Source organism: Ptychodera flava, chromosome 9, assembly GCF_041260155.1.
Source record: "Ptychodera flava strain L36383 chromosome 9, AS_Pfla_20210202, whole genome shotgun sequence".
NCBI lineage: Eukaryota > Metazoa > Hemichordata > Enteropneusta > Ptychoderidae > Ptychodera > Ptychodera flava.
The window spans coordinates 9,418,846-9,446,740 of NC_091936.1; the positions used below are offsets into that span (position 1 = coordinate 9,418,846).

A 27,895-nucleotide genomic window follows, 5' to 3' on the forward strand; every position below is an offset into this window, starting at 1 on the left:
CCTTTCTGCGCAAAACATATTGTCGTTCGCTTGTTGTACTTTGCAGTTGGCAACTTATAGTCAGGTGGCTTAGCAACAAAAAACAGTAAGATCGTTACACGGATGGCAAAAGTGCCAAATTTGCTACAGAGGTTCACATATATGTGTAGATCAAAATTAGCTGTTGCTCCAAAAATTTGGGTCACCGGAAAGGCTTGATGACGTCATAAATTCAAAATGGCCGCCATTATATTGCTTCAAAATGGTAAAATACGGTTTATTCGGCCAATTTTCAATATCTTTTTGAATAAACTGACACAAACATTATAAAACATTAAATTGACACAAATCAATTATTATGATGACGTCATAAACCAAAATGGCCGACCAAATTCAAAATGTCCGCCGTAACATTGTCTAAAATGTTAAAGCACTGTTAATTAAGCCTGTTTCAGCATTTTATCGCCTGAACAGAAATTAACACCCCAAATTACAGACAAAACATATAATTGATGCAAATTAATTATTGTGATGACGTCATAAAACCAAAATGGCAACCAAAAGTTATAAAATGGCCGATGATGAAGTTAACTATGCTTGGTACAATAGCCCATTTACGTGACAAAATTATAGTTTCAAGGTAATGTACAATTTGTATTAATATTCCATAAACTCAAAATAAAAGATAAAAGTACCAAAACTTAGCCGGTAAGTTCAACACAAGTAACATACTCTCTTATGACATTATATGTATTATTAAACAATGATCTGTGTTCGAAAAATCGAAATGAAGGCAACTTCAACCTTGTTTATGATACGGTATAGTGAATAAATCAATGTGGTTTCGTGATAAGGGAAAATGGTGAGAAACCAGTGAATCGATAGTGCTTTGACCCTCGTAATGTGACCTTGGTCCCAGAGAAAAGGTTTTATGATGGTGATTCCTCCTAGCGGCGTTTCGGGCCAAAGTGGGGTCCCTTCTTCAGTCACTTGAATGGTCTTGTATTCCAACATGCTTAGTTTGATGGTAGCCATCAAGTAGAGATGCTAAGATCATTATGTTGTGGTCTGATTGTTGCGTGAATTGTTGCTCAGACCGTTCATTTGTACTCTCCTTGTGTTTGAATTTTGCTTAAAGGAGGATATCCTGTATGTTTTTCTTCCTTTTATACGTTATTACAGGTTTTCTGGAAAACCATGGCCAGCGTTTAATCGCCCTTCACTATTTTCCAGTTTCTTATCACATTCTTTGATTGTAGGCTGGTTTTGATGAGGTTGTGCTGACAAGTTTTTGTACATCATTACTCTTATTTTGTTGATGAAGGATGGCTGACGTTTTGTTACATTAACTTCTTTTCGACACAAGCTATGTCTTTCATTTTCTAATCTCGTTGTTGAAGTTTTTGCGTTGAGAAATTGACCTTTTTTATGAAGTCCATATTGTTGCTGTATGTACGAACATATCTGAGTAAATCATTTGAAGATTGGTGGCAGATAATATCGTCAGATGGTATGGTGTGGGTTCTGCAGTCTAGCAATCTCTCTCAATTGCGTCTCTGGCATTTGAAGATCACAAGGTCAGGGTATGAGATTTTGTCGATAGAATATTCAATTATGAATTCCCAAGTTGAACGTAGGGTACATGGTGTTGCACTCATCGACAAATGTTCTGAATGTTATAGGTTTATGTTCTGTTCCTGAGTAAATCATGAAAATGTCGGCTTTTAAACGTTTCAATACGATTATTTGACCGGATGGGATTTAATATAACTTTATCCGTTTCATGGTATGTGATATCAGCTATTTCTGAAGCGCCCATGCTGCATCCATAGATATGTTTGTAATTTTCTCAGTTGAATTAAAATATGTTGCGTTTCAGAATAATCGGCAGTAAGGCTTTCATGTACATTGTTAGTGGGTTTCTGTATCGTATCAGTTGGCTGGTACTGTTTCAGAGTCCAACGCTATGATCGCTGCATTTATGGCTGCATTTTGACATGTTTTTCTACTTCGATACAACGTCTAATGTTACCAGAATAGAGTTTGCTTGTATTTTATTGATTCTAACTAGTTAATGAAGTTTTTGTGTCCCTGACATATGTAAGACGTCTTTGCGTGATTGGTTTTATGACAAAGTCTAGAAATTTCGAGATTTGGTTTATTGGGCTCGAGCAGCCATTTCTATTGAGACTTTGGATGATAATTGTTCCTTTTGCTTGGGTTCTGTGTATGTTTGGTAGGAAATACTATCGTGGTGTACAAATTATTTTACTTATGGGAATGGGGAAACTGTAAATCACCTCGTCAAGGATCTTCGTGTCGCAGATAAATGATTTCATATACAATATCCAACGTATAGTTAATGTCGCCAAGTGTTGCCTAACTTTCTTTAATGTCATTTGTCGTATTCACAATTGCTATGCCTCTTCCTTTATTGATGGGTTTTATTGCGACTTGTTTGTTTTCAGTCAGATTGTTCAGAGCAGTCTTTTCTATTAGAGTTATGTTCTTTCTGATGTAGGTTGCGAACAGAATTTCCTCTATCGATCTAAGTTGCTTTGATATAGTTTTACAATTTTTGGTTTTCCGCTGTTAGTAGTGTCGACATTGGACTTATCTTAGAACAGATGTCTGACTGATTGATTGATCGTTCGTTTCTTATGATATTGCACAATCTTATGATGCGAATAAATTTGTTGATATCTGATAGGACAATTTTTCTGTATAGGCACTTTGGAATGGAAATAAATTTCAAGCCTTTGTTTAATGCTTTGATTTCAAAATTTGGTAAGGTGTGATTTGCAAGATTTTTGATGAATCTGAGAATCTTTCTGAGTTCTTGTTTTTGTTTAATCTTCGAATTTCTATTTATGTTCTTCCTGGCGTTTTTTATGTATTGGTTTCCAAACAGCAAAACGATGCCAAACACGAAAGGCAAAGACGCTTTTCATAAAATTCACGAAAGCTGCAAAAAGAGCAAGGTAAACTAACTTCAAAAGGCAAAAAAGTATTCTCTTTGTTCATATAACTCTGACGAAACGGTCTTTTTAGGCCAGCACATCCTCCGAAAAGAGAAATACTGTAGTACAAAATTATGTGTCTGTCACCACACATCGAGATATAAATAACAGAAAATTCAACAAACGAAAACGGCTTCTCAAACACAGGAAGCAAAAGACCCAAATCACAAACATAAAACCTTTTTCGGGGACCAAGGTCACATGACCAAGGTCAAGGCATGATTTATTCACCGGTTTCTCGCCATATTTTTTGTTATCATGAAATCACACTACTATGATTGATCTACTCACTATATCGTAACACTTTCAAAGGTAGAACCGATGCGTAAAGTTGCCCTCATTTCCTTTACGTTGATTCAGTTTTTCAGACAGAGGCCATTGTTAATAATCAATAATTTCATAATAGTTTTGTAACTTGTGTTGAGGTTTTGGCTGAGTTTTGGTACATTTATCATTTATTTTGAGTTGATGGATCATCAAGACAAATTGTACATTACCTTTGAACTATCATTTTGTCACATAAATGGGTCATTGTACTAAGCATAGTGAACGTCATAATAGGCCATTTTGTAATTTTCAGTTGCCATTTTGGTTTTATGACGTCATCACAATAATTAATTTTCATCAATTATAGGTGTTGTCCGTAATTTGAGGTGTTAATTTCAGCTCAGGCACTAAAATGCTGGACACAGACTTAATTAAGAGTATTTGAACATTATCACACGATATTATGGGGGATATTTTGAATTTGGTCGGCCATTTTAGCTTTATGACGTCATAAAAATAATTGATTTGCATCAATGTTATGCTGTATTTGTAATTTGGGATGTTTCTGTCAGTTTATTCGAAAAAATATTGAAAACTGCCTGAATTAGCCGTATTTTATCATTTTTAAGCAATATAACGGCGGCCATTTTGAATTTATGATGTCATCGAGCCTTTCCGCCGGCCCAAATTTTTGGAGCAATAGCTAATTTTGATCTACACATATATGCGAACCTCTGTAGCAAATTTGGCACTTTTGTCATCCGTGTAACGATATTTTTGTTAAGCCACCTGACTATTATGGCAGCGAAACGTCATGCAGAGCTGTCACCGGCACAGTTAGACGATATTTTCATGCAAGCAAACAGCAAACGAACGAAACTGGCAACAAGGAATGCAATTTCTGTGTTCAGCGACTATGCAAGCAACAAATTTGGATACGCCACGAGGAGATCGGCAAACTTTAGCGGCAACCCTAGACTCGGCACTGACAACATTTTACGCTGAGGTCCGGACTCAGAAGGCGAGCTGTACTCGAAGAAGTCTTTGTGTTTTTGTTTCTTTGCACGTTTGCTTGTTCGGTGTAATAAAAATAATAACACATGAGAGCGAGGGCAAGATCACGATTTATTGCCTGCCCAAGGGATGGTGGTCATGATCGAAATACTGATGATGCCCTCGCCTACGGCTTTGGCATCATCAGTATTTCGAATAATGCACCCCTTCCCGGCCCATAATGGACGAAAGCAAACTTTGCAGGACATAATGTACGAGGCGAAGCCGAGTACATTATGGAGTGCAAAGTTTGCTTGAGTCCATTATGGGCCGGGAAGGGGTGCATTATTGCTATTATTTTATAGTTTTGGCAATGCCAATGAATTTGTAGTTGTAGAAAACGAATAAAAAGAGAAATTTAAACTGAGTTTGAAGCCAGTGAGCGTCGTCCGGCATGATCGGCCCTGAATCTGTATACTGTATACATTTACACGCACTCCACACTGCACTGCAATGAAGACGCACGTTCAACTCAAAAAATGAGCAGCACTTTCACGGTTCAATTTGGAATTAAAAATGATGTAAAAATATCCGGTTTTCTGTAAAGACCGCAGGCCATCTTTATCTAAAAAAGTACTTTCAAGGTGAGTAGAAGCAGTCATTGCTGGATCATATTCTCCGCTGAAATCTTGTAGGAAAACGAACAGTAACGACTCTGATGATGGTGTTATAAATTTTCCTGATAATGATAGGGCAGCAGTGAAACTGGCAACCCGGAAAGCATTTTCGATTATAGTAACAGTAACGATGAAGATTAACAAGGACATATTACATTGATAAGTGGCAGGATTGCAAAGTGTGACCCCGAAAAGACTGTGGTGTTTCTGTACCTCGGATTAGGAAACTTGTAACAGGATAGCTGTCAGCAGGTAACTAAGTTAGATTATATTGCAAGAAAGTAAATTTACAAGGATATGCTGCAGTAAATTGTAATTGTCCTGAGTAAGAGAAAAACAGTTTAATCATGACTTTACGGCTCCGTATCTAAAATATCCGCCAGGAAACTATATAGCATCATATGTCGAGAGAAATTTGAAATTTAAATATTATGCAATTTTGCATTGTACGCGTGCCAAACGTTACTACGTAGGCCATGCGTGCATGTCTCCATACGTTTGTCAGACTCACACAGAACTGTTTGTGACCACAGACCCTCCATAGGGACCGTGATAACGTATCCAACCCTAGTATGGAAATGACTAGCGTCGAGACAACGATCGACACCTGCGAATTATACCACAAGAGCAGATTTTGTGACAATTTAAAGACATTTTCTTTTTTCGACTAACTTTGAAATCAACCTTCTTCTTTTTACCCATACTGGCTTCGAAATATAACAAAGGGAAACACAAATCAACAGTAACCTCTGGTCATTTTATAATAAAAACGATTGGAACTAATTTGGGAAAATTGGATGAGAGTAATTATTAGGAAAATGTAACGAAATCGAAATTTTTACAGCTGAAATTTTACAAAATGATAGAATAGTGTAAAATATGAAATATTGTTCTCATCGAACAAAAACAATGAAAACACAACGATATTGCATACCTCTTCCATCGGATTCATTTTCATGAAAAAAAAGTTCATTTTTGTGTAAATGTACTAAAGAAATGAGACAAAACGCTTAAAATTTCTGTACTTAACGACTTTTGAGTCAGGGCACTTTTGAAATGCCCCTGACTTTTTCGTGGATTTAAGGCTTCATAAACATTAAATTGAGTCAGGGCACATTTTAATTGACCCTGACTGACTTAACTTTAAATCAATCGAAAAGCTTCATTTTGGTCGACGAAAAGTGACAAACTGAGATTATTCCTAGTGTTTCAGTAATGAAGAAACTACAGACAAACTCTCATATTTTCATTCAAATATGAATATTGTTCATATGTTTTGAACAATATTGCATTAGATACTATCATGCACTGATTCTTACTCATAACATTTCAACAGCTCGTAAATTTTGAATAAACTTTTAAAGATGGTAAGCAAATATGGTGTAATATCAGACAAATTTCTAAAATTCTTGAGAAATGTTGCCAATCCAATTATCCCAATTTAGTTCCAATCGTGTTTATAATAAAAGAAAGGGGAAATAATCTTCCAAAACCACAATTTGATGCGCTATTGTAACTTTTATTTCTACGAAGGAAGAATAAAACAAAGGTTGATAAAAGTGTTACACTTGTTTTAACCAATAAAATTCTTCATAAGAACCCCTACACCGGTAACCCTTGAAATATAATAATATACTAGTAATTCTGTTTCTTTTCAGTTTGTGTGCAGCCGTTGTGTTAAATTTCGCCCACATATCGAGACAGCCATAACTTCATGATTCGGATTTTCCTTGACCATTTTCAGGTACCATCATTCCACAAAATGGATTCTCCTCTAGGGTGGTGACTTCGGCCTAAAACCAACACTGACCTCGGCAAATCTTGATACGGGACTCTAAGGGTTAAATATCACATTAATATAAATGTGTATATCAATATGTACAGATGTGATATTTATATCATTAATTCATTATTCATATTCATCATTTGTTTACTCTATATGGCTTATATCAGATCATAGCTTTCACTTTTTATTGGAGGGGGCTGAACATGTTACCATGTAGTTAGTAGTTGGCGGATTTGCTTTTTAGCTACCATTGCACAGTAAGTGAGGCTACCCACAATTCCCCTTTATTTGTTCACTCGGACATTTTTTGCTAAAGGCTTTCTCGATTTTATCAGTTTCTTAACAATATTTAACTTACAATTTAAGTTCAGGATTATTTGTTAAAACTATGTTCCAAAATTATTGATTATGTTTAAAATTCAAGAGTAAATTAAATGATTAGTCGATGTTTGGAGGTGCTAAAAATTACACACTTGTCAAGATAAAGTTATCAGCAACTAAGATGGTCTCGTCATACCACCTGTCAGACATGCAAATTTCCTTTGTTACGAACATTAAAAAAAATCAATACCCTTTCTTTTCCCAACACAGATGCAACTTATTCCCTTAGTTTCCTTGAAAATATTGTGTATGGCTGTCAAAAATCTATGTCGACAAAATTACAAAATTGCTATCTCCTCCGCGAAAAAGGGGTTCATCTTCTCATTATTCACAGTGAGAAATCAGAAAATTATGATGATCAGAACTATGTTGCCAGAATTTTGAAATATGGACCGAGTTGTTCTGTGTACAGAAGAAATTTGCTTCAGTTCAGTGAATGATCTCCGTGTGTACAGATCATGGAGAATTGTGGGTAGCCTCACTTACTGTGCATTGCCATATATGTATGACAAGGTAGCTTATAGGATGGTATATATGGGTATTTGCCCACTTCGTGTGTACGGTCTGTCTTTATACCTTCCTGTCTGTCCGTCCACTTTGATAGCTGGAAAATCGCCACACGTATTACTGATATTTTGTGTGAAGGTGTATGGGGGATTTGGGAAAAATCGGGGTTTTTTTTTCATTTTAATGATAATATCAAAAAATATACAAATTAGTTAAAAAAAACATTTTCGCTAAAACATGTTCTTCTCCATAACAGCTTCAATATTTGGTATACAGCTCCGAGGGGTGACCTGACTCAGGTTTGTTCAAGCTGTGATCAGGTATACAACTTTGTATTTTTAAGGCAATGTTTGTCGTTTTTGGTCAAAAAAGCTTTAATCATCTTCTGCGAAGCGCTCGTCAGAAAGCTTTGATGTTTGATACATATGTTCATAAGAAAATCTCTCATTTAGATTTATTGAATTTGTGATGAAATATGCAAATTTTAATTTAAAGCAATTTTTGTCATTTTTAATGAAAATCTTTCTTCTGCAAAAATTCTGGTCGAAAAATCGTTTTCTCAAAAACTGCTCATCTAATACTTTTCAAGTTGGTAAACAAGTCCCTGGGGATGACCTACGTGATTTTTTTTTTTTTGGGGGGGGGGATTTTTGGAATTTTCAAGTTGTATTCAAAGCAAATTTTGTGGGTGACCTTAAATGACCTATAACACCACATGATATTTGGTGAGACAATATTGAAGGCTTTAAAATTAATTTAGTTATGTTTGGCATCCATTTCAAGTGAAAATGGTGATGCTGTCAATGAAAGCAAACACTTACCAGATCATTCGCTTTCATTCTTTAAATTCTCAGACCAGCCAGCAAGTGTGCCGATCGATGATCGATGTACAAATTATGAAATATCAAAATCATCGAACTTTGAGTGTAGCTCAATGTTGGTATTACCAGTGTACGTCAGAATTTTGATTAAATTAAGTACATTCACTTTGATATATGGCCTAACTACAAATATGCAAATGAGATAAAAATAACAAACAATATTCACCAAACTGTCAGCAAATGAACTTATAATCTGTAAGTAATGCCACCAAACATCTAAACCAGTAAAATCATAGACAGGTTTGAATGCATGCCTAGTTGCATTAAGTTTGGTTCAGTCACAAAATCATAAATTATGCAATTGGCCGTTTATTATGCAGACCACACCTTCCTAAATCTTATCAGATCTAGATCCTTCCATTATTGTGCTATGAACAAATTTGCACGACAATCTGGCCAACTGTTTTCAAGTTCCCAATGAAGCTATTCGTGACGAAATGGCAGCATGGCGGTAATATGGCATCGGATGACTAAATAAATCGATAAGTATATGCATATGTTTGCCAGATTATTTTGTCCTCATTATAAAATTGTCATATTGGAGAAACAAAAGTATTATACCTCTGCCGGCCCATGCAAAAACAATTTGGATTTGTAGATTTAGAACTAAATATATATAGGACGCCAGCTGGAAAAATCTCAAATTAAAAGATTTGTTAGTTTTTCATTACCAAACTGAAGACAGTGTTGACAGAGATAAATGCCTCCAAACAGTAATACAGTTGCTACTGTTAACTACATAAGCAGCTATTTTTTGTATACTTACACAATGTTCCATAAACTTCAACTTCGCACAATGTAAGATACTGATATTGTCCTTCTAGCTGAACACTTACATAGCGCCCCTTTGTACCATGGCTGCAATCGAATTTTAAAGTGGTCGACTTGGTTATTCTGTCACTGGTTACAGTGGTTCCACATTGGGTGTTGCTCGCAATAGCACTCCGATAACCAACACGCACAACGGCTCCAACCAAACGTTGCGCTGCAAGCAAGGCAACATCGAATTGTATCAGACGTGTCGTATCAGTGCTATACTATCGAAAAAGAAGCTAAGAAGAAACTGTGTGAATTGAAAGGAAGAGACACTTCATTTATTAGTTGTTCACGACACACATCCGCTAGATCGATGTAAATGCGTATCATCCATTTGACGTAATTTTTTTAATACAATGTTACGCAATATCAAAAAGTTATCAGGGGTGAATAACTGGCACTGACCTAGTACAGAAATACATTTTGACATGTTTTTACTGGTTTGCGGTTCATTGCTTCGATTGATTTTGTGTGTATTGTATGCTAGCGTATATTCATTTATGTGTGGGTTCATTTAACTCCAGTTGTTTGGCGGGGAGGAGGGGTACTATTCCTGGTCAGTCGGTCAACATCTCGTGAGATGCATAGTGTCACGTGCACTTTGGATGTTGACTGACCGATTTAAACCTTTGATCAGGTCAACTTGGTAGCTCATTTGGAACTTTTTACAGACTGACTAGACTTGTAAATCTGTGATTTGTGGATGTTATAGTGGGGTGAATGCAATGATTTGTGTTCTGTTTTCGTATGAACATCTGTAGTGAGTTGGGAGAAGGCGATGAAATATGGGAGATTCCTTCCGTAGAAGCTAACTTACTACTGCGTAGACTCAAAGGTAACTCATTCGATCGCTAGAGAAAAACCTGACCTGGGCTGCCAAATTTCAAACAGGTTTTTATGAACTAGGAGAGACGCGGAAGAAACTGTTGCAAATGGTTTTTAGTTTTAAAAGTTCACCGACTTGAACCAAGTCTACAGACTAATAGCGGTATGTAGTCAAGTATCAGAGGCTGCAGTTTCAGTGTCAAGCAGGGTCCATCCACCGTGTGTCAAGTACAGGGAGAGGAGACCCTTGTCTTAATAGTTCATTGGGAATATTATCAGAGAATAATGTGAATTTCGTACTTCTCAATGTGATCTACTCGAAAGCGCAACAATGCAACACAAAAATACGATCAAAATGCATCGAGAGATGCATTCTTGGATACTGGTTATAGTTATGGATAATTCTAAAAGAGATATGATAACTCACAGCAGCAGTCCTTGCGATTTGTAATAACCACTTCATTAACCTTGTATATATTCTGAAGGTCTACCTTCCACCATGCATTCTGCTCCTGAACAGTGTGGGTACACGATTGGCTCGACCAATTGCTGTCTGTGTTACCATCAACAGCTTTCTCGGGGCCAGCTGGTGTCGATATTGTGTAAAGGCTGCTTTGAAAAGCTGGTTTCCCAACTGCGACATTTTTGTGCCCTGCGACTGTGTTGAAGAAAAGATATGTTTTCAATGACAGCAAGTTCCTATACTGACTATTAAAAGATAGAAGGTTTGTAAAGATCGTCTTGAAACACGCATTACCAAACACAAATATTTAGATAATATATAATATATTGTCATGACATAAGTTCGTGTTGCTTTCCGATAAATCGCAGCAAGAGTTGTCACGATAATACGCCTCGAAGTAAATATGACGTTGTTATAACAGTAAATGCTGCTGGTGCACTCCTTCAGATTGTTGGGTAGATTCGGTTAAAAACTGATTCAACTTTTTACTAGTATTTCTACTGTAATATTACAGAGATTATTTAATCAAAGTGGCAAAGAGAAACAACTTTTTTACTCTTACCCAATGTTCCATAAACTTCAACTTCGCACAGAGTGAGATACTGATATTGTCTTTCGAGTTGAACACTAACGTAGCGTCCTTTTGTTCCAGCGTTGCAATGGAATATAATCGTCTTCGATTGGCGTATTCTGTCTCCGGTGACTGTGTATCCACATTTGGTGTTGCTTGCTATGTAACCACTCGAACCAACACGCACAACAGCTCCAACCAAACGTTGTGCTGGAGGAAATAAATTATACATGTAACATAGTTGTAATATAAAAACCCTGTAGTCAAAGCTGTTTTAAGGTTTAGTATGAATATGACAACGTCTGTCAGTGAGTAGAATTTCCTTTGGTTTAAAGTATATTGCTTTGCAAAACCATTTGCTGGAATTCTCAATACATTAATCGATGACTAAATCCCTTAAAAACCTGGAAATGCGAGGATAGAAATAAAGAACTCTCGTTAAATTGACTTCCATAGAGTAGAATTGCAACTCATTTTTTCCATTAGCCTTCGTTCACAAATAATGGTGGTGGTGGGTGGGGGAGCTGGAGGAATCGCGACTGAAATCTTATGGTTTTCAGATCCCCCTAAGTACCTTCAGAAAATTTCAAGTCCCCCTCTCTCGTCCACATGATCGAAATTTTTCACGTCCCCCTCAATTAACACATAGCCGCATATTTTATTGCGCAGTTCTGCTCGCAGATGTACGACACTACCTATTATCAGCAACTTGTATCGCCATATTCCTAAGACAACTTCTTAAATTGATTCATTTTCAAAATGCATCTGTTGACTTTTGGATTCATACTTGAGTTAATCCAACTAAGGTTACTGGCACCTGCTGAAGAGCACGCAAAATGACGATCATGACAGAGTAAGCAAATTGTGAATTCCTGGCTACATTTTGGCAAATTGTGAAAAACTGAGCAGAGTGACGTACCGAAATTTTTTTTCAAAAAGTACAGGTGCTACTCATAAAAAGTTGTACAAAACTGAACATATACTGAGTGTATACTGGAAGATTAATATATTCTATCAAATTAACGTTTTAATCACCGACATTGTGGGTGTAATGATGGAAAATTTGGTAAAACATGTCCGTTTAGTCACACATTTGTTTCACTTAACGTCTTTACTGTTCAAAGTTTTACTTTTGTGTTGTGTGTTGTACGATGAGAATGTGAAAACTCATTCAAATTCACTGCATAAATTTGAATGTTTTTATATTTTACGTGATATTCGCCAAAAACAGTGTGTTTTCCTCGTTCATCTGAAGAAAATCATGCATGGCGAACCTATCTTTTTTCTTTAATATTTGATTGTTCTATATGCCACTATCAAAAACCTCCATAACTGTCAAGTCTCCTGGTCTTCCATGAGTTGCCGTCTAGTCAAATCTTGTGTACAAGTATATTTCACTGTCATGAGCGTTACATGACCCGAACTCTTCTTCATCTATTTCCTAGTCTTAGAGCTTTGTCTGTCACCGCTGCTATGCAATGACAGTGCCCCCTTATATGCAGAGCAAAGCTTTCAAGTCCCGCCTCTACTACCTCCAAAATTTTCGAATCCCCCTGAATTCCTCCAGTCCTCCCCCCCCCCCCTTGTATTTGTGACAGCAGCCGTAGAGAAAGAAATTGTACTGAATGGGCCAATGTTACATGTACCGGCCAGGATTTTCACAAATGTGACGTACAAGATCCGAATTAACTCTGTTCTACTGAAACATCTTTTCCTGCACGCCCAAACAGACCATTCTCTCGCGATCGATATTTGCGTTTTTCGCGGAGCCCTTGTCTTCGGCGAGAAGTTGTACGGCTCCGCGAAAAACACTCGAATACGATGACGTCAAACAGAGAAAAAAAATGCAAAATAGCAATAACAAGATAAAGACGTTAACGTTATCGATGTGACGTAACGGTCGGGTGATGCAGCTATTCGACTCGTAGACGAGGAGTAGGTAGAAGTTTCATGCAATGGCGAACAGCTCCGTTTAAGCAATACGCTCAAGCTTGATACACGTTTAGTCACGTCTATGTATAGGGACGTGCACGAAAATCAAAACATTCATATATCCCCTTGATGTTATCTGTGATATTTCAAAAAAAGAATTTTATTTTATTGATGGTCCCCTCTCTCTTTACTTTTATTAGAACCATAGGGTGCTCCACAAAATGTCCATCCCCAGGGGCAGGGGAGGGGTTAGGGTGTCTTGGGCTCAACGCAGGGTTCTTTTTGCCATGGTTTATTTTATCTTAATACGTTTGACTATGATAAGTATTGCCAATAAATAAAACTGCCAACCTTTGGTGTCTTGGTCTTATGTTAGCACTGGTTTTGCAACAGTTTCCTTCGCCGCCGTGTCACGTATTTATCCTTGGACAATCTTACACGAAGTTTTGTCACTGTGTTGCGTCTATTATCTGATGCGATTGATTGCCTAATGCGCCAAATCAAGGAAGGGTGAGATTAAATTACTAAAATGTTGACGCTGTCACCAGATTATCACCGGATTAACTTCGACAAAGTCAACAACGAACGCACCAGCAACGTATATCTTCTGTTATACCTTGCTGGCGTGTTCGTTGTTCACTTTGTCAAAGTTAATCCGCCGATAATCTGATGACAGCGTCCACAGATTAGTAATTTACCCTTGCTTGTTTTGGGTGCTTTAGGCGATCAAAGTCTTCAGATAATCGATGCAGCATCATGATTAAACGTTCACGGAAGAATGTCAAGGGCAGTGCTAACCAAAGGTTGGTAGAATAAACCTTTATTAGCAATACAACAAAACACCTGCCCACCCCTATAGGGACGGACATGTAGGCAGTCCCCTATGTTAGAACTCCTGACTACTTGACCACACACTGCCGCTAGTCTCTATAGACTATACTCTGCCTAATAAGCACATGTGTTGAACTTATCAGGAGATTAATATTTGTCGGTCAACATCTCGTGAATTGCTAATTACCTTACGTCTTTAAGGAGTCGTCATTATTTACGGCCTGGGAGGTCGGAGGAATGTTAGAGGGTCACTCAAAAATTGAAAACTTCAAGAGTGTCGCTCAAAATGTAGAAAGGAAGAAGGGGTTACTCAATTTTTGATGCGAAATAAATTGAAACACCTCTCAGATTGCACCATTGCACACATAAATTTCTCAAAATTTTCGATGCGGGAGGGGGGGGGCGATACCCCCTCTCGTGCTCTCCCCGCCTTGGTTGTGTTCTAACAGTTTCACTAGTAAAAATCAAATTAAAAACACCTCTCAGATTGCGACAGACTGCACCATTGCACGAATCCATTTCTCAAACTTTCCACAGGATCTAGGACAAAACTGAACTGTTGTGAATACATTCTTTACTATCACAGAAACATATATTTGAATTGACTTCAGTTCAATACCTACCCATTTTGACATTTAAAGCATACCGTATTCAGGTTTTTCATTTGAAGTTGGGAGCTGGAGAAATGACACAAGAAGGTCACAGATTTTCCATTCCTGCACATTGCATATTCGTTAGTTCTCAATCTCTGCCAAACTGAGAACAGTGTTTTTACAAAATTCATTTTCATTGTTTGGTTGTTGAATATTGTGACTCAAACACTGATCATGCAAAAATGTTTAAAAATATCAGTGTTCAATGTCAATTTGAAACAGTTTTACCGAGTGAAAAATATATTGAAACACCTCTAAGATTGCACCATTACTCACATCAATTTCTCAAAATGTTTGATGCGAGAGGGAAACCCCGGACCCCTCTCGTGCTCTCTCCCCTTGTGGTGTTCTAACAGTAACTTAGATTGCACCAGTCTGCACTATTGCACACATCAATATCTCAAAATTTTCCACGCAAAATAGGGGACACCCACCTCTGACACTTTCCCCTCAGCCGCTCGTGTGTTCTCCCCCCATGTACTTTCAAATTCTGCCCAGTTAGGTATCTTTGTGAAAACCCTGTCATGATATCCATCCACATTCAACAATAGTAAATGGTTGGATAATGGTTATAGCGTGAGCTTTTATATCTGTATTTTATTGTCACTTCGAATTTCATTTTGTTGGTTTCACCTTTTCAAGTGTCATGAGATAACTTATGATAATCTAGCAGGGTACAACACGATTTGGAAGGTCTTTACCAATGCTGTATTTTTGTAAATTTTACAAATACATGTATTGGTATTTAACTTTTTTAAGTTGGGGGAGGGGGGTCAGTCACAATTTCTGAGTTAGAGAGGGGAGGGGTTACTCAAATTCATCATGGTTGGTGGGGCGGGTCTACTCGAGAGTTCCCCATAAAATTCCTCCGACCCCGAAGCCGTAAATAATGACGGCTCCTTTAGGGTATGGCGAGATGTTGACCGACCGATTTAAATCTCTATTACGGTCAACATAGTAGTTCATTAGGCAGTATTTACAGAGTAATACGCCGCGCCATATCTCTGTGCCGAGATTGTTCCCTTCTGTGTAAAATAAATGGAGAGGAGACCGTGTATACGATGTATCAAGTGAGGCATTCTTGGATACTGGTTATAGTTATGGATAACACTAAAAGAGATATGATAACTCACAGCAACAGTCCTGGCGATTTGTAATAACCACTTCATTAACCTTGTATACATTCTGAAGATCTACCTTCCACCATGCATTCTGCTCCTGCACAGTGTGGGTGCATGATTGGCTCGACCAATTGCTGTCTGTGTTACCATCAACAGCTTTCTCTGGGCCAGCTGGTGTCGATATTGTGTAAAGGCTGCTTTGATAAGCTGGTTTTCCAACTGCGACATTTTCTGATACTGTGAGAAGAAAATGAAAGTTTTCAATGATATTACGTTTTCATACTGATAATTGTAAAGATCATCTTGAAAGATCCATTGCAATCATGTATATTTTGATTAAGGAGATGTATTATCATGTTGTTAAATGTTTTTGTTGCTTTCCGAATAATTGCAATAGGAATTGTCACTTAAAATAATTTGAAGCAAATATGTCGTTGTTATGACGGCAAGTGCGAGTGATGCACTCCTGTACATTGTTAGGTAAATTTGGTTGAATAGATGCTTCATTTTATTTTATCCTCTGCAATATAACAGAGTGTTCGGGGATTATTTGATCAAAATGATATTCCGATATATGCCAAAAGAAACAACCTTTTTCGTTCTTGCATAATGTTCCATAAACTTCGACTTCGCACAGTGTGAGATACTGATACTGTCTTTCGAGCTGAACACTAACGTAGCGTCCCTTTGTTCCAGCGTTGCAATGGAATGGTATTGTGTTCGATTGGCGTATTTTGTCTCCAGTGACCGTGTTTCCACATTTGATGTTGTTTGCTATGTAACTGCTCGAACCAACACGCACAACGGCTCCTACCAAACGTTGTGCTGGAGGAAACAAACTTTAAATGTAAACACAGTTGAAGCAGAAACATCTTGCTTTCAAAGCTATGAGAGTATATCGTACGTCCACATACATTTTAAGGATTGTTGCTTAAAACATTGTGATTAACTACACATTTGCTCGATTCTCAAGTCAAATGGAATTGAATAGTGTCAAATTGTAGATTAACCAATTTAAGTCTTATCATGTCTGTTCCGTTAGTGAAGGACATTAAACGTCGGCAAAAAATAATCCATCGCCCCCCCTTTATTACTGTAACGTAAGGGTCAGACAATATCATTTCCGATTTTTCTTACTTAAACACGATTGGAACTAATTTGGGATTATTGGATTTTCACACTTTTCAAATTTCTCAAACGTGTTAGATGCCATATAGCTGAATGTTGCAATATTGCAAATTACTCATAAAAACAAGTGTGTAATATAAAAGGAAAAGCAGATGAGATAACATTTGTACATATATCGATGGTACTTCACCATCCAATTATCCAAAATTAGTTCCAATCGTGTTTTAAGGATGTCTGATTTTAAATAGTAAGCTTCTATAATTTTGAGATGATACGATTGACAAATGTTTGCCCTCATACTACTCTTCATACAAACGACATGTATTGAATTAGGTGGTTTAGGAATGGACATGCGACAAAAAATTTATTAGATAGTGTTCACTCTTTATGTCTTTTAAATAGCATTACTGTTACTCTAGATGACAATTCAAGGAAGGCAGTTTTCTAAAAGATGAGTTTTACACACAGTATATGATGTGCAGTTTTTTCTGTCTTCACGAAGACGACCATGTCTCAAATTTTGGTTAGATATACTTACAGCTTATTCCGACGTTAAAGTTGTTTCTTACTATGACAAGTTTGGAAATGTTTAAAGATAACAATAGACGAACTCGTTTAAAAGATGCCAAATTTCAACAATTTTTCAACTCAAAATAACCTTATGTTACAAAGGGTGTGGAGCATCGATATCTAACTGACAAACACGATGACCACTGTTTCAAGAATACATGGTTTTTATCTGCCGAGATACGTTATACATTATGATATTACAAAATTGTAAGCAAGTAATTTCTGGCTCACGTAGTTGACACAAGTTAGCTTATATGGTGCAGATGTCTATCTGTATGTCTGTCTGTCTGTTTGTCTGTTAGGGAGAATATGAATTAAGGGACTGGTCAGTTTCTTCGGCCGGGAGGGGGGGGGGGGCGATGGATTATTTTTTGCCGACGTCAAAAAGTGGCTGACCCCCTATTCCAAATTTTGAAAACAGGGTGACCCCCCTATTCCAAATTTCGAAAACAGGGTGACCCCCCCGTAAAACAAAAGGTAAAACAAAAGGTGGACATAAATTATATATATATATATATATATATATATATATATATATATATATATATATATATATATATTATATTTTACATTTTACATATATTTATATTTTAAATAGTCATTCTATGTTTTAATGAAATTGTTGACATGTCAGTTGTAAGATAGGAATTTCAAAGTGTCAATCTTAAAGTTTGAATACAGTACATTTTGAATGAGCTGTATTTTGAATGAGCTGTGAGTGTATTTCACACTTTCTATGCTTAACCAGATGTCCTGAACTGTTGTACAGAAATAGATGTCAATCATTAATATCAAAGAGGAAAAAGCAGTGAATCAAAAACTTTGATTGGTGTTAAGACTAATGCCAACCATATAATTAAATCTCTTGAGGAGCCATAGAGAACTTTTTTAGCCAAATATGATGTGTACAGTGTCTGAGAGGACCTTTTCTTGTAACATTGAAACCATAAAAGCACAGCTAATAATGACAAAAACTGCCTTTTTTTAACTGTTATTTTGTTCATAAAAAAGCATCTTTCTACAGGAAACCTGCGACACAAAGGAAAATAATTGCATCAATGAGAAGGAAAGATATCTTGTCATTTTTCTATCTCTAAAATAAGTCACTGTATCAAATATATATTGTGAAATATTTGTGCATGTTGCTTTCTCGTACTGAATTCTCATAGAGAGAAAAGAAAAGTATCAGGAATTTGTCATCCTTTTCATATGAAATGCAGATTTAATAACGGTACACTTTCACTTAGCAAACATCAAGATATCTCTGATTTAATAAAGTATGGCGCCCGAAGGGCGCGCCAAAAATATGAAACATCCTGATATCTCTGATATATATGCCTTGTATATTAAAGTCATGCACCTGAAGGGCATGCTGAAAAATGTCTGATATATGAAAGCAATGAGCTTGAAGAGCATGCTGAAAAATATTGAACATACAGATATCTCTGATGTATGTATGCTTGATATGTTAAAGTTGGGCGTGCTGAAAAATATGACTGATTATTAAAGTTACGCGCCCGAAGGGCGCGCCGAAAAATACAACTGAATGATGAAATTTGTGGCTGACACTAGCATTTTAGGCAATGATGAGCCTGTGTCAAAATTCAAAAACACACTGACCCCCCCCCCCCCTATTGGGCATTTCAAAAACATGGTGACCCCCCCTATCACCAAAGTCAAAAACTGGGTGACCCCCCCATGAATCCACCGCCCCCCCCCGGCTGAAGAAACTGACCAGTCCCTTAATGGAGTACATAGATTCTATTCGGGAGTGACAAGTACTAATTAGTTTTTGTGAGTCTGACGTGCGTATCTAATCATTATTTGCATAATTAATGGTTATAAAAAAAACTGGACATACATTGAGAACGGCTGCACAACATTTTATGATCACAGAAGGATGTATCATACAACTGCAATATATACTGAAAGACGGGTTGAATTTCAGTTGCCATCTGGTTAAAGGTAACTAACAACTTACAGCAGCAGTCCTTGCGATTTGTAATAACCACTTCGTTAACCTTGTACATATTCTGAAGATCTACTTTCCACCATGGATTCTGCTCCTGCACAGTGTGGGTACATGATAGGCCTAGCCAATTGTTGTATGTGTTACCATCAACTGCATTTTCTGGGCCAGCTGGTGTCGATAATGTGTAAAGGCTGCTTTGAAAAGCTGGTTTCCCAACTGCGACATTTTTATGCCCTACGACTGTGCAGAAGAAGAGATGTCAGAAATTATACATGTGATCATAACACGGTTGTTTTGCTCATCGTGATACATATGTATGATCGTTTGATATTAATATTGGTAAGTGCAATAATGAATATTGCCAATCTTCCGTAAAATACGACTTAAATTTATAAAAAGACAGTGGTGTACTTTAACTCTATTAAAGACCTGAAAGTAAAACGCGTGTTAATATATGTGTGACGATAGATCGTTTCAACTCTAGAGTTTTATAAGCTTTATTTTCGGAGAAGTTCATCTAAATCTTAGATTTAGCATTTAAATGAATGGTACGAGCATGGGCTTTCTTGTCATATTTCCTGTCCTTCTTACTGCAAAATAATCGCAATTTAATCATACCAATCCATAATCCAGTGACAATAGGTCAGAATAATGTGTAAAGGCTGCTTTGAAAAGCTGGTTTCCCAATATAGGCACCTATCATGGATCATTTCAGTCTTCAGGCATTTCCCGCCAACACTTTCTCTACCTTGTAGATGATATGTCATATCTGTTATAATTGGCTCGATTTCTTTCGTACTTTAACTGTATTAACTCGCAAAGTATATGTATAACATTAACCAAATAATGCAATTTGTTCGCAGTGGTAAGAGGAGGTTGTGCTGTATAGTTTAGGTGTACAGCGCCACCAGTGATGTATTCGATAAATTTTCACTTGTTTATTGATTCATTTGCAGCTTAAATATAATGGATGGAGGAGGCACTTATAGTGTTCTTGTCTGCACTAAACGAACACGATATTGCCAAGAGACCTTGAACTGATAAAGACATCAAGTCTTTAATCTGACCCACTATTGCTCGTGAAAATATCTTAGAAGTGTCATTATTTTACGAGCGGCATCATTTTGAAAAACGTTGGCCCTCCCCTTGTAATTTCTGTCCAGTCCCTAAATTAGAGTAATGAGAACAAAGTGATTTGTATTACAGTAACCCTCTCGTCTAGAGTATGAATACAGTCTACAAACAATAATTTGACGTATTCTCCTGTAGAGAATGAAATTCAAGGTGTGTTTTAAGTAGACTGTTAACAGTCCCTTGTGCCTTTTCCTTTCTACTATTGTTATCATCTCTCGCACATACCTGGTAGAAAGAGGGTCACAAGGGCCCCGGTAGGAAATGCCGAAGGTATGAGCGCGAGTTCACTGCTAAACTTGCACAAGCCATTGATTCAGCCGTGTTCAGTGTTACTGTAGCGACGAGAATAGCGGAAACAACTGCCGACAGTCTATAAGTTGCCAGACTGATTAGGCTGCGTTCACAAATAACGGATTGCGGGGAGGGGGGGGGGGCTGGAGAAAATTTTTAAGTCCCCCCCCCTCCGACTTATCATATAGCCCCATATTTATTCGTGTTGCACGCAAAGAAAAAATAAACAAGAAATGGGCAGTTCTGCTGGCAAATGTTCGACACTTCCTGTTGTTAGTAATTTGTAGAGCCATATTCCTTATAATTAGGCAATTTCTTAAATTGATTTATTTTAATCGTTTCAGTAAACTTTTTGGATTCATCAGTCAAAGCCGACTTGAGTTTATCCAACTCTGGCACCAGCTGAAAAGCACACAAAATGACAATCATGAGAGAGTATGCAAATTGTGAATTCCAGACTGCATTTTGCCTCATTGTGCAAAACTGAGCGTAGTGAACTACCAAAAAAATATGTTTCAAAAGTACAAGACATATATGACTTAGATGCTACTTAGAAAAGTTTAACAAAATTGACAAGGCTGAAAGATTAATGTATCCGGTTAAATAAACGTTGTAATATCTGAAAGTTTCGATGTAATAATGGTAAATTTGGTATAGCCAAACTAATTCAATTTAGTCACACATTTTCCATTTAAATTAGAAACTATACTGTTCCAAGTTTTACTTTTGTGTTATTTTACGATGAGAATTTGAAATTTTAGAAAGTCAAACACGGTTTATACCCCATCTTATTTCTTTAATAGTTGATTAATCTCTTATGCCAGAATTTAAAAATCCCTAATGACTTTCAGGTCTCCTGCTCTTCCATGTGCTGCTCTCTGGCCTGATCTTGTGTACAAGTATGTTTCACTGTCATGAGCGTCACATGACCCGGACTCTTCTTCAGCTACTTCATAGTCAGAGCTATCTTTGTCACTGTCGGTATGCAGTGACAGTGCCCTCACGCAGTAGCAGGGATACGTAGCTGTATTATCTGTGATAATTTTGACAGTATTTTTGTTCACTTTATACAACAGTCTTCTTGTTCTACTCCCTGCAGCGTGTTGAACTGTCCAGTATTCAGCTGGCCAACACAGCATGTGCATGTGTACTGTGCATTGGTATCATTGACTAATGACTTTCAGCCTGGAATCTAATTCAATTATCACCCAATACTTATATATGCAGGCTTTTGTCGACAAACTAAATATTGCGTGTTTCAGCATGCTGTATTGGAAACAGTAGGAAACTGTATTTGATATATTGGATAGAAATATTGAAAAATTATCAACAGTTGCAGCTTCTGTCCCGTTACAAGGCCTACTTGTTCGTTTTTATATGAAACTTCGTACATTTTTAGATTTTTTTGAAATAAATGTAATGAAATGCAAAGAAATGGTTCTAGATCATGTTTAATTATTACTAAATAAGAACAATTGGGTGAGATTAAAATGTTATTCAATTTCATTGAATTACCCACCAAACCTTGAAATCGTAAAAAGTAAAGGGAACCAAAACAATTTCAGGTCCCCCTATAGGTGGAGCACACCCTTCAAGCCCCCCTCCCTCTACTAACCCAAAGAAATTTGAATCTCCCGTGAATTCCTCCAGGCCCCCATCGTTTGTTTTGTGAACGCAGCCTGAATGCATGTTGGTACCGGTACAAAAAGACAATGTAGAACCCTTTCTTCATATCCTTAAAGGTTGACAAAGTTACCTCTAGTGGAACAGTATACAGACATTGACTGGCTATGAGGTATCAGCTAAAGGTACAGTTTCATTTTGGTCTGAGTCACTCAAACGATTCTCAGAGACTATCTTAAGGAACAGTTAATTTTCTGTGAGACTCGGGATAGCAGGCTAAAGGGCAACTAAGACGTCGTATCTGAATACATTTAGTAAATACATATGATTACGCGACATTCAGTGGCAGTATGTTTAATTGTAGCCATGGTATCATGACAAGGTTTTCACTGAACTTTACTAGGGTATCTGGCAAAGAATAATTTGATAGTACAGGGTAGAACACGTAAAACGCCGACAGGGGTGGCGGAGGGGTGTCCCCTCTCTTGCATGGAAAATTTTGAGAAATTGATTGGTGGAATAGTGCAATCCGTTACAATCTGAGATTTTTTAAAAATGAGTTTTTCACTACGTAAAAGTGTAATTAGGAAATGACATAGGACAAGCCAAAGGCAAGAGCATATTTTGAATATTTTGAGAATTAATGCATGCAAAAGTGGTAAAACTGCAATTTTATTGTGTGATTTGCAAAATCTTACATTTCTGTAAAAGATATTAATGGACTAACAGTCAGCGTCAGCATTTTCTAAATCAAACCATAGTTTGTTTGAAATTTTACAGCCAAAGAAATGACCTCGCCAGCCGTAGTTTCTCCGGTAGCCAGTTTCTAATGTAAAGAATGATAATACAGTATGATTAAATGTCGAAATGTTTATTGAGCTTAAGTCAATTACATGCATGTTTCTGTGATAATAAAGGATGAATTCACAACAATTTAGTAGTCAAAGAAAGCAAAATTTTAATGTAGGGATTAAATTTACATTAGATCGAAAGATACAAGAAAACTCCAATGGTCAGGTGTTATTGGATTATGACAAATTATTTTCTTGCAATAAAAGATGGGTTTGTTATTGAGGCAGTCCAATGCTTTGTTTACTTTGTAGATTTAGCTTGCTTTACACATTCTCCACACTAGAGTACCCTAATGAATGGAGAGAAGATGTTTTTCATGTTTGGTCAGGCAATTATACCAATTTGTTATACTTTGTCAGGAAATACTGAAAAAATTACTCATTTAGTAATGATAGTCAATAAACTTGGCATACATACATACATATCAAATTGTACCGTGTTTTTGTAAAATTGTACGATTTTAATGTATTATGTTTTTCACTCTTTTGCACTATTTGTGTATCAATTTATAACTGTACTTAATGTTTTTTAGTACATTTCCCCAAAATTGAGTAGCACCCTCCTCTTCCTCTCCACATTTTGGCAACCCCCCATGTAGCTTCCAATTCTTAAGTGACCCCTCCCCCTCAGATTCCTTCGACCCCGGGCAGTAAATAATGACGGCTCCCTTATCCGTATTGTATGTTCAACAACGTAGCTAGTGTTCTCGGGCTTTGCAATCTCTACATCACTGTCAAATTGAAAATAAATACAACGATCAGAAAGCTTTTAAATGTCTTTAAGTCTCCAATATTTTTCGTTCCTTCGGCCAGTTTGAAATTATCAGGCCTGTATAATTATGGTAATCTTCGTCAGTCCATGCAAACAAAGATGTCCTTCCGAGTTTCTAAGGTATAATAATGCATAAATATCCCTAAAAAGGTGTTACATTTTTTGAAATATTTTCTCACTCAAGGAGGGGCCAGGGTATACCCTCCCTCAGACCCTCCACCAACAATAAGCTGACCGCAGCTTTGGTGCTCTTTCCCGCCTATACATGGATACAATATTCAGAGCGCATTGCAAATTAAATACAATATTTGATTTGTTATAGCTTTTGCATACATTCAACATGCAGGTTTTTTAACCAGTGATGAAAAGACAGCTTGTTTCAATATTTTAAATAAATTTTCTACAAATTAGGGTGACAAGTGTTTGGCATGTGCAAAAATTGGATTGTGAAGCCAACCACCGCCCTGGTAGAGAGTAATGTATATTCGAAAAGGGAACATCAAAATAATCATAAACTTGTTGAATTGTTTAAGGTGATAGGGGTATTTTAAATAATCGGAGAAAAATTTATTGGATTCCCCGCCCTATTTTCAGAGATGACTGAGAGAGCAGCCTAAAAGGTCACGTCATGAATATTGCTAAATTGATTTTGCCCAAATATAGCACAAAATAAATAATGTCCATTGATGTTTAATTTTTAGGGTGGTACGCAGACGCTCTAGACGGATTTCATTGAAACGTGCAAAATTGACGATGTGCCATTGTTTAATGTACTTCCACAGTGCAATGCGAGAGTGCTACCAAGGCAACTATACTATATAGTGTTGTGTTTGTCTGTAACTATTGTATTGTTTTGTATGGTGTTGTCCGTATTTGGTGTTTTTATAGCGGTCCTGATGTTTAAAGACAACTTTCCATGTTTTTATGGACAATAAAGTATATCTATCTATACGTTGTAAGAATTTACCTTGCCTGGTAGTATAAAATACAATGCGCAATACCATGCAGGTAGATTTGTCTGGCAATAACCGAGCAGCTATGTCTAAACGATTCGTTGTATGCGAACGCTCTACCCGTACCGATGACTTGTTTCCTAAATTTCCCAATTCAACGGTTGTGGTACTGTTGGCAAATTTTACTTTCTGGATGCAGTTTACGTTTTAAAATAATACGATTTAACCGTATTGTTTCAAGTTTTTTTTTGTAGGAAATTTATTATCCGTAGGTTGACAGGTATAATGAGTTTGTTGTTATTAATGAATCACGACAGGACCAGTTTTATCGTTCAGACCATAAAAACAATGTTATGACAAAAATACCTTTTGTTAACCATAACCATAGACAGTAGAGAAACGTTTCTTGTCTGTCTATGCCATAATTTTTCTTATGAAAATACACATATTATATGAAAATCTGATACAGAATGGAAAGCAATTTTCCTTCTCAGGTGCATCCATGAAAATGAATAATATCTTCTGATTTTGTCGTTTGTAAACTAACTTTATAAATGTATTATTAAATATCAGCGCAAGCTGCTTCTCATTCTTCGATCTCATAGAGAAAGCAGTCAGGGATCAGGTAGTCATGTTTTGTATATAAATTGTAGATAATGATTCAGTCTTTCAATTTGCAAACATCCAGATAGCTTTCGTATATAGATGTACCTGACCAGTACCTGCACAACATTCCAGCATTTAAATTGTGGCGGCAACTATTGTGCCGTCAGCTTTAACAAGGGAAAGGAGGTACTGGCAGTGTAGAATACGCAGATTTTTTTATAAAGGCGTTTCAAATATACTGTCTTTAAAGCCATTATCACATGAACTAGCCCGAATCGCTACCTGTGTGACGTAGAACAAGACGAAAAATCCTAATTACCCCTGTTCTATGTCATCAACCGGAACTTTTTACCTGCACTTGTACCGTTCATACATGCCGCGACGCTTGAGGGCACAGGCCGAAGCCGTGCTCTCATGATATATTTACTAAAAGTTGACGTGATAAATTAAGACATGGAAACATGCAATGCATGTCCATCGAAATTTCGAGCTAGCTATTCCCAAGATCGATTTCATTGCTCAGTCTTTCGACTTAATGTGGAAGTCGTACCTGGCGCCGGCGATACACCGGAAAGGTACACCTGACGTAGATTCAACTGAATAAAATATGTACCGTATGATCTTCGGGAAAGCGACATAGAATGCACAAAATCTTAAGTCATACGACGAACAACGATAAATTTCCTTCATCACATAAAAAAATTCATAAATTCTCGATCGGAATCGAACCTGCAGCCTATGCTGTAGCGAAGACATAAGCTTTCAGCTGTAGCCTGAACTCTGCAGTGTAGCGCTGTGGAATATCGATAGCTGACTCGGACAACAGAACAGTTTCTGTCAAGTGGCAAAATTCGGAGGTACCTATGGGCGAGATATGTGCCACTGCAAACAGCAAAGTCAGTAAGACGGAACGAACGAGATCGGGATTGACAAGTTGGCACTGGCGAGACTGGTGACGGCCCATTGTGGCCGGGTACATTGTCTGGGTCACAGTGCGTGCAGTGGGTGCAATCGAACGGAACTTTTCGGGCTCGCCAAGATCGTAAGCTTGTGATATTTTGAAAGCTACTACACCTGCTAGAATGAGAACTTCTGTTTGGATCCTATCGTTGCCTTCCCCTAAATATATAGCTTCTAACTATGATATTTTCGTACCAACAAAACTGACCCTCATGAAACTTGCACTCTTCGATAAATTGACAATGTCTGTGTTATTTTTTTTTTAAAGATGACAATATTAAAAACAAGTGCCGGGAGTATTTGTATTTTGATATGAATTTGAGCCTGGCGCAGTTGAAATGACCCAAATGTAGTCTGTTGTAGTTTTTCGTTAACTGTGTTATGTGTGAACTCGACAATACACTGACTACATCTTAGGACAACCTCTAAGGCTGTTCATATAAAGTCTTCCATAGCGCCCTGACACATTTCGCAATGTGAATAACTGTGGTAATACATCTCGATCATCTCCTAATTTAAGAAGGATACTTGAATAATTAAGTCAATCAGAGCGTCATCATCTATAATATGTCACACACGCACGGATAGATTACATTATGCGTTAAAGGGACATAAGCTGTAACTTGTGGCAAATCTTTAAGTATTCTGATTCAATATATCAACTACCGTGTCTGACCCTAATCCGTTTATCATGCTAAATTTTCGAGCATTCTTTTTGTCAACACAGCTTGTATGTGTTTAGTGATCATTGTTTATGTTTACAAATGAATTCTAGTCCGGATTTGAATACATTTTTCAGTAATTACGATGGTGATTATACTCATATAAGTTGAGTTGATATGCTAAATACTTGGCATTAAATTACAGTTTAGGAATTCAATGCAGAACTACAAAACAAAAGTTCTGAACAAATAGCCAAAAGATACAGCTTATGGAGCTTTAATTTAAGATATTCATAAAGATATTTGGTGCGCTTTTGCCATGATATTTCATTCTAAAAAGAATATCCAACGTGATATACAACGAGTTCAAATTAAGAAGTTGTCACTCATTATTCTGAAATTTTGTTTTATCGATTATCATAAAGCAATCAATAAAGCTCTCTTAAGCTTTTTTAGATATTCTATTATCCTGTCACAAAGTGGGACACTATTTCAAATGTGTTCTTACCTGTTAGAGGAAAACAGTCCAGCATGATCAAACCAAGAAGCAACAAATGCTTCATACTGAGATTGCTGTGCCAATACTCCTACCAAGGTACCTCATGATCACCTTTATAAAAGTTGTAACACCACTTGATGCAAAATGATTGGTTGATATACATAGTAAAAC

General features: G+C 37.0%; 1 protein-coding gene across 1 annotated transcript; it reads right to left on the reverse strand.

The window, feature by feature from the left end:
• Positions 1-6,447: 6,447 nt before the first annotated feature.
• On the reverse strand, positions 6,448-27,800 carry LOC139139934 (uncharacterized). The gene is made up of 8 exons (XM_070708898.1): positions 27,734-27,800; positions 19,383-19,613; positions 16,295-16,528; positions 15,716-15,940; positions 11,158-11,376; positions 10,560-10,790; positions 9,258-9,476; positions 6,448-6,770 (listed from the first exon to the last, which is right to left on the reverse strand). Coding segments are annotated over exons 1-8 (1,416 nt in total). The 5' UTR covers positions 27,789-27,800; the 3' UTR covers positions 6,448-6,768.
• Positions 27,801-27,895: the final 95 nt, after the last annotated feature.